At 44.2% G+C, this 8,626-nt stretch overlaps 1 protein-coding gene across 1 annotated transcript in view; it reads left to right on the top strand.

Annotated features, from left to right (window-relative positions):
- Nucleotides 1–8,563, top strand: part of LOC119428097 (calcium-activated potassium channel subunit beta-4) — a 17,277-nt gene extending 8,714 nt beyond the window's left edge. Inside the window, exons 3-4 of the mRNA XM_037695738.1 lie at nt 3,470–3,597; nt 7,458–8,563. Of these exons, the coding sequence (XP_037551666.1) occupies nt 3,470–3,597; nt 7,458–7,773 (444 nt within the window). The 3' untranslated portion in view covers nt 7,774–8,563. The remainder of the gene's footprint in view (nt 1–3,469; nt 3,598–7,457) is intronic.
- Nucleotides 8,564–8,626: the final 63 nt, after the last annotated feature.

Below are 8,626 nucleotides of genomic sequence, written 5' to 3' on the forward strand. Positions count from 1 at the left end.
ACACATTCTACATGTCAGCGAACACACTCTACATGTCATAGAACACACTCGCTTGTCAGAGAACACACACTAGATGTCGAAGAACACACACTACATGTCAAACAACACAAACTACATGTCAGAGAACACACTCTACATGTCAGAACACACTTTACATGTCTGAGAACACACTCTACATGTCAAAACACACTCTACATGTCAGAGAACACACTGTACATGTCAGAGAATACATTCTACATGTCAGAACACACTCTACATGTCTGAGAACACATTCTACATGTCAGAGAATACATTCTACATGTCAGCGAACACACTCTGCATGTTCAAGAACTCACTGTATGTGTTCGAGAACTCATTCTACATGTCAAAGAACACACTCTACATGTCAAAGAACTCACTCTACATGTCAGAGGACTCACTCTACATGCCAGAAAACACCCTACATGTCTGAGAGCTCACTCTACATGTCAGAGAACACACTCTACATGTCAGAGAACACATTCTACATGTCGGAGAACTCACTCTACATGTCGGAGAACTCACTCTACATGTCAAAGAACTCACTCTACATGCCAGAAAACACCCTGCATGTCTGAGAGTTCACTCTACATGTCAAAGAACTCACTCTACATGTCTGAGAACACACTCTACATGTCAGATAACTCACTCTACATGTCGGAGAACTCACTCTACATGTCAGAGAACTCACTCTACATGTCAAAGAACACTCTACATGTCAGAGAACACACTCTATATGTCGGAGATCTCACTCTACATTTCAAAGAACACGCTCAATATGTCAGAGAACTCACTCTACATGTCGGAGAACTTGCTCCACTCTGATCTGTCAGGTTGTTTTTAACATCAGAAACTCGCCTGTGTATGTTTGTAACCTCAGCCCATTGTCATGGTAACCTGACTCATCCTGCTGGGCGGCCCGGCGCTGATGTCACGGGGCAAAGAGCAGCTGATTGGCCGCCTGATGAATGGTTTTGAGGTTGAATGGTTCTGTGAGACGGCGCCATGCACCCAGATGGAACAACAAACCAGATGTGATTTGAAGCAGCAGCATCACATTTCTGACTTCGTCCTGATGAATGTCTGCGCTGGAAGGCGGTTTACAGATGTGACAGATGTTTTGTTTTCATCTCCAGCTTCTTTGCTCAAACATGTGACCTGCTGGACTGTTTGGACAGACCTGCGAGCCGTCTGGGTTCAGAGGGTCCACGTTTTAAACAGCAGAGTAAAGAACAATCTGCAGAATCTGTGGGGTCCTGGTGGATTTGGACCATGGTTGTTTGTTCACAGAAGAAAGCTTTCAAGGAAAACTGCTTCATCACTGAAACATGGAGGCTCAGAATGAATCAAGACCAGCTGAGGGTTCATTTGGAGCTCAGAGAGCAGCTCTGCATAAAATCTACAGAATAAAGTGAAATATTAAATTAGCTGCGTCCACAGGAGCTCAGAGGTTCAAGATGAACAGAGGGACCGCCTCCATCTGGATCGTCCAGGTGTGTGTTCACAAGATGGAAAGACATAAGAAATGACCTCAGAGAAGCAGCTGTTGAAGGGTCAAAGGTCACTCCCAAACTATCTGGAGTCCATCGTTCTAGAGGAGGAAGATTCTTCAAACGAGGAGAACATTCACCCTGAAGGTCAGACCATGCAGTAACAGGCCTCAGTCAGCATGTCAAAGGTCATGACCTCGTTTCGCTAAAAACAACATGGTAGCACGACTTAGGTTCGTCTGAAGGAACCACAAGACTTCTGGACCAGAACCAGACCAGAGGACAGATGTTTACCCAGAATGTACTGCAGCAAACAGCTCCACCAGCTGTCCGCACGGTGGTGGAGGCTGATGGTCTGGGCTCCTGTCAGTCACTGAGTGGACCAGAACTAGAACAGAACTATCTGATTCTGGAATTGTGCCGTTTGGGGTGGCTGCATGTTGGAGCAGCTCTGGTACTTTCATTCTGAGATTTTGCTTTTGGAAACTTTAATTCCTCTTTTTCTGGACGTAACTCACCTTCACCTTATTGAGCATGCGTCAGGGTAACTCACCTTGTTCGGATGATTGTTTCCTCTGGTGTCAGATGCTGTGCAGCTGGGAGGATTTGTACTGAAACTTGTTTACTTTTGGACATTTGTTATGATGCGTAACCATGACAACAAGGTGGGTTTTTGTACAGCCCCAAATGTCAAATGAGTTGAAAAAGGAGGCTCCGTATATGCTTTCCCGTCTCCCTGCCAGCTGTGCTCGAGTGCCAGACCACTAAGATCCTAGAACTGGCAGGAAACATGGCTCATGACAACAAGAAGACCAGGATCATCCCCCGACACCTGCAGCTGGCTGTCCGCAGCGGCGAGGAGCTGAACAAACTGCTGGGAGGAGTGACCATCGCTCAGGGAGGAGTTCTTCCTGGGATTTGGGTGGTCCTGCAGCCCGGAGGAACCGAGAGGCCAGCCGAGTCTGGGTGGATGAATCAGACGGCGTCTGCGGCCATTTTCTTCGGCTCCACTGTGGGATGGACCTTTACAAGAGATCTTCCTGCAGCCATCAGCATCTAAAACATCTCTTAATGAAACAAGGATGATGAGTTACAACATTTAATTTCCCTTTGGGAACTCCTCCGGAGACCAAAAGGTTCTGGAGTCCAACAGCTGAAGCTTGGACCAAACTGGGTCCAGCAGGACTGTGATCCAGAACACAGCAGTTGATCTACAACAGAACGGGTCGGCATGAATAGAACCAAGGTTCTGCTACGGTCCAGTCGGGGTCCAGAACCTCAACCTGCCTGAAATTATGTGGTGGACCTTCAGAGAGCTGAGCAGAACCTTTACGGAGCTGCAGATCAAAGTTCACAGCTTTAAATGAACTGGTTTCCCTCTGATTGAGACTCCTCCTCCTCCTCCTCTTCCTCCTCCTCTTCCTCCTCCTCCTCCCGTAGCAATCACACCATCGTCATGGCAACCACTCGAGCCTCCAGCCAGGTGCCAATCAGCCTCCTGCCACGACGAGTGAGAGTGAATTTTTTGTTCGGCAGCTGAAAGTAAAGAGCGAGGCAGAGCGACCTCCTCGACCCAATCAGTGCTGAGCCTCTCAGCTGGTTCTGACCTCGTTGCGGCGCCTCCTGCTGGAACGACCCGAGGCGCTGTTCTGGAAAACGATTATCAGAAGAATGACGACGAGCAGCTCATTCACAAAGAAACGGTTTATTTATCAGATGCAGGCACTGCAGGGAGACGAGCCCGGTTCTGTTCTGGACATCCCTGCTGGGCTCAGCAGCAGAAGGAGACGTGTCCTCATCAGAACCGTCTTCTCATTTAAAATGGACCGAGCCTCAGCGAGACTTTTCCTCACATGTCGTCTCTGACTCAACTTTAACTTTTAAGAGTTGGAGACAGATTTTATTGTTTGTCTAACAGCTGCCTGTCTGTCTGTCCCCTGTCTGTCCTCTGTCTGTCCCAGTGCTCGTTCGTCCCCCAGTGTGAGAGGGACAACCAGAGGAACATTGAGAACGTCCTGAGGTGGGAGGAGAACTTCACGCAGGTGGTCAGCAGCCAGGCCTTCACCTGCTACTTCAACCATCAGAGGAGGTGAGACACACCACGTCTCACTCTCCTCTCAGTGTGAGACGGACAAATTGAAGCAGGACATGTGAAGTCTGACGGGTCCATGTCTCTTCAGGAAGGTGCTGACCATCGGCTCACACACGTTTTGTCCATTTTTCTAACATTGGACCCAACAGAAGAAACCCAGACCTGAATGTTCCTCAGGATCTTAGAGGTCCGTTTGGAGCTGGTTCTGACAGAACGTCTGCGCAGTTCTCCCTCCAACATAATGTTCTGTTGTCAGGTCCTTCATCCAGCCTCCACTTCCTCCAAATAAAAACTAAATAATCATAAAAAATAAACAGTTTTATTAAAAACACTGAGTCCGAGGCAAAATCAAACACGGAGTTTCAAGTCTAAATATTTTTGTCTGACAGGAGAGTCCTGTCCGGTCATTAAAGGTGCAACGAAATAAAAAAACGCGTATCGTCCACCTTCCATCCAAACGTTTAGAACAAAGATTTCCTACAATCAATAAAACGTGGGCCGGTACTCATCAGGACGCAGTACAGATACTTCTAGATGATGGTCCTTCTTGTCCCGTCAGTTTTAAACGTCCTGCCTCGTCTCATAAACCTGCCGGTACCGCGTGACTTCAGTCGTAAACAGGAAGTCATGACGGCCTCTGATTGGGCCAGGTTTAGGGAGTCAGGTGACACTCGACACATGAGGAGCAACGATTGGTCAACGTTAAGGACGAGGAGCCAATCAGAGGCAGAGCTGGACAAGGGTCTGGTTCTGGGGAATGTTAGGAATAAAATAACATTTGATGATAAATTGTGGAAAATAACATAATGTGGGTTGGTGAATATAATGTTTAATTATGAATTATGGAAAATAGATCATATGAAGTTGACTAATATCTGTCAGATGCGTAAACTAGGCCACAAACTGATAAATAATATCTTTTTAGTGACTGCTAACTTTTAAAATCAACCATGACACTTTCTGCTGTCAGTAAGAAAATAGTTCCTTATTAGGCCTTTAATGAGAAAACAAAACAACTCAAAGGTTCTTGTTCAGTTAAATAAGATTAACTATAAAGTGAAATTATAGTTCACATCATTTGAGTATGTGTGAGGATTATAAAATAATTAATAATGAGTTAAAGAGCAACTTAATAGGTCAGAACGACCGTAGCGCAATCTAAGACTTGATAATGTAATAAGTTACCAAAAGGATAACCAGAGTCTCACAGTCAATGTAAGATTATTTGCGTGTGCTAAATTTTGTCTTATGGAACGAGAAATGTGTCACGTACTCGGCTGAACGAGAGGACAGCTAATGTGTGCCCGATTGATTGGACAGGGATGAGAACCAGGAAGTGTGTCGGGGACTAATTGGACAAGAATGGTGAATAGGAGGGACTCCAGAGAGTCTGTACGGTGTTTGATTGGATATAAATTGAAAACAGGAAGTGTCACGGGGTGGATAAACAGCATCTATTAATGTGGGAACAGAGCTGACACAGGGCAGAATTGTACGGGGGGCCTTGATGTCAGGTAAAATATACATATATACACAATTCTCTCTTGTTCACACAGTTTGAAGTCTGTAAAAATAACGATGTTTAATTCTGACATAAGTTCCTTCCGAGCAAACAACCCGGGTGGGGGAGAGAAGAAAGATCGTTGTTTCCTCTTACGGGGGGGGGAGACTGCTAATCTGTGGGTAAATAAAGTCTTAACCAAACAAAATGGAGATGTTTGACATGAGGGTGGGGCAGCCTCTAAGCTCCGCCTACCTTTGGATGTAAACACTCCCTGAAATTTGTGCTTTAAAATATATATCTTTGAAGGTTTTAGGAGCCAAACGACTGCAGCTTGTCAGCTGCTGCTAAAGTCGCTGCTGATCATCGAGCGTTTTGTAGAAAAACTAATAAATTTCAACTGAAGCTCCTCAGAGGAGACTTAACGTTCCGGTTTAATTTGTTGGAGCGTTGGGAACTCAAAAGGAATTAAATCATTTAAACATCATTAAAGGTGCGTTACCCAGGAGCTGCTAGTAAATCGATAGCATCAATAATAAATAATAATAATGATAATGATTGATGCTAATTAAAATGTTTAAATGAAGGCGATGGAGTGTCTGTTACAGAGGACCCTCAGCTACTACCACACTTCAGTTTTAAAGATTGTAAACCCAGTTTTTATCTCATCCATCCTCTGTAAAAAAACAAAACAGTATTTTACAAAATAATTTAAATTAAATTAACTTGTTTTATGTCCATTTTTCTGCAAAGATTGAGCGTGAGCATCAAATTTATATATATATATATATATATATATATATATATACATATATATAAATATATATATAAAAATCTGCTAAATTATTGGTTAAAACTAGCAAAACAGAACTAAAAGCTAAAATTAGCATAAAAAACTGAAATATAGCTAAAAATTAAAAGTAGCAAATCTCTGGCTAAAAGCTAAAATTGTCAAAAATATAAGTTAAGCAGGCAAAAATGACTGCAGCTAATAGCTACATGTACCAAAACTGTAGCTAAAATCTAAGATTGGCAGAAATGTAGCTAAAGCTGGACATAAACTGTAGCTTAAAGCTAAATGTAGCAAACTAAGCTAAATGTTACATTTCCACAAATAGTAGCTAAAAGCTTAATGGCAGTTAAAAAGTAAATGTAGCACAACTCTAGCTTAAAGCTAAAAATGTAGCTAAAGCTAGCCCAAAAAAATATATAGCTATATGCTAAATGAATCAAAACTGTAGCTAAAATCTAAAAATGTAGCTAAAGCCAGCCAAACAAAACTGTAGCTATATGCTAAATGAAGCAAAACTATAGCTAAAAGCTAAAAAGATTCCTATGAAACCAAAGTGATCTCAGTGAGTTTCTGTGGGGAAGTCTTTTGTGATTTAAGGTTAAATTTTCGTGAAAGTCTAAAAGTGAGAAAGACGTTGTCAGAATTAGATCTTCCTGATGGAGCGAAACATTTTGAATCTTTTAATCCACGTCCTGTCTCATAAAATGTCTCGTTAAAATATCTTAACGAACCCGCTCCTAACGAGTCAGGCAGCACGCCTGTCGATGAGTAATCTCCGGATCAGTTTTTGGGTCTTAGCCGTGTCTGGAAACGTAAACCTGGTGAGAGCCATTTTTGACATCTTGACCTTTCTCATATGAGCACATCTTGTTTCCGTGGTAACCAGTCCAGCAGCAACACGCTGATTTAATGGCATGTCATTTCACCACGTTACACGCCTCCATCATATCATTAAAGTATAAAAATGCTGTTGTGTTCGTTCCTGTAAGGACCCGCTGATTGGACCTTCGGGGCCTTTTTATTTTTCTCAAGTGATTTGCGATGAAAGGAACTCGACGACGTTCTGAACAAAAAAGAAAAATGGGGGAAAAGATGGAGTTTATTAAATTAGAGTTTCACTGAGAATGCAGTATGAACTTGGCGGGCCGACTACCTGCTGAACGTTGATGAGAAACTGGGGTGTTAAAGCTAAAAGGTGCACGCTAGCTAAATGCTTAAAAACTAGCTAAAAGCAAAAAGTAGCAATAATATACACAAACATAAATGCAGAATAAAATCTAATTTAAATTGGACGAGGGACACCAGGAAGACGCCGTTTGGTTGGCGGCACAGTTTGAGGTGCACGTCCCCCTTTGTGAATCTGGGCCTTGTTTGTTTTTCATAAACACAAATGAGTCTTTGTTTCATAAATCCTGTTTTTACTGTTTGCACCTGTCAGAATAAAAGACTATTTCACTGAATTTGTCTTTTATTCTGAAGTATTGAATGCCTGTGAGAGAAGCGTTGTTGGTGAATAAACAATAACGATGTTTTGTTTTCCTGCTTGTTGTTGTGGTGCTGAAGGCCGGACGACGTGTTGTGGCACAGCTCCCATGACGCCAGCGTCCTGCTGCACTGCATCCTCTGGCCAATGGTCTCGCTCCTTCTGGGCACGCTCATTGTGCTCCTGACGGTGTGCGCCCGCTCTCTGGCCGCCCGGGCCGAAGCCCTTCAGAAGAGGAAAGGTTCATACGAGGACCTGCCGGCCACGCCCCCTGATCACCATAGCAACAAGCCCGAAGACCCCCTGACGACGAACTCTGACCCCGAGCCGCCGTCGCCATCGAGGGCCCTGCCGCTGTTCGCTGTGCCGGTGCGGCGGCGGGACCGGGAACACTAGGACAGACACGAAGGAGGGTTTGAGTCACTGCGGGTCGGACCGCGTGGAGACGTTCTGACCAAAACAGGATGAAGATGAAGATGAGAACTCCACCTGCCCTGTAGAGTTCATCAGAAACTGTAGACTGTTTTGCTCCATGTGGAAGCTGAGCAGAACCCGCCGAGGTTCTGATGAAAGGATTGTGTCCAGTCCAGGTTCTGGTGGCTGAACTTGGATCCAACTTCCAGAGCTCAAACGTGTTTCTGTGTCACGTTAGCTTTCATCAACCAACGTTAACGAGCGAGAAGACTTCTTTCATATTTGATGCAGAACTTTCCCCGTCGTGTTTGCTGAGCGGCCAGAGATCCACAAGACGGTGAGCAGACTGCCTCCTGAGGCGTCGACTATCAAACCAGTCTGGGCGGAACTTTAAAGACCGTCATCAAACTGGTCCCATTTAAAGTCTTTTCTCTGAGCGATCGTTCACGTGATCCAACGACGCAACCAAAGCTTCGCAACGAAGGTCCAAAACATCACAACTCTGAGTTAACGGTGACATTCTGCCGTCGAACCGGCTGTTCTGAGTCCAGTTGGGATGCTGCTTAATCTGCTACGTACCCAGCAGTCGTCGCTTTGTACCCACTGGTGTTCGGTAGCAGCTGGGTTCTGGCTGGGTTGGACCCGTGCACGGAACATCTGGTCAGAGTGGAAGTCAGTTTTTGCAAATTTGAGCTAAATTTAAAAAGTAGCAAAGACTTAATTAAAAAAATGCAAATTAAACCAGCTGAGCTGTAGTAAGTCTTTGTCAGGAAGCGTTAGATCTAAGGGTTTTTATTGTTTTTAAGCTTTAGATCTAAGTGTTTTTATTGTTTTT

This window comes from Nematolebias whitei, chromosome 22, assembly GCF_014905685.2.
Source record: "Nematolebias whitei isolate Nwh7 chromosome 22, NemWhi1, whole genome shotgun sequence".
Lineage (NCBI taxonomy): Eukaryota > Metazoa > Chordata > Actinopteri > Cyprinodontiformes > Rivulidae > Nematolebias > Nematolebias whitei.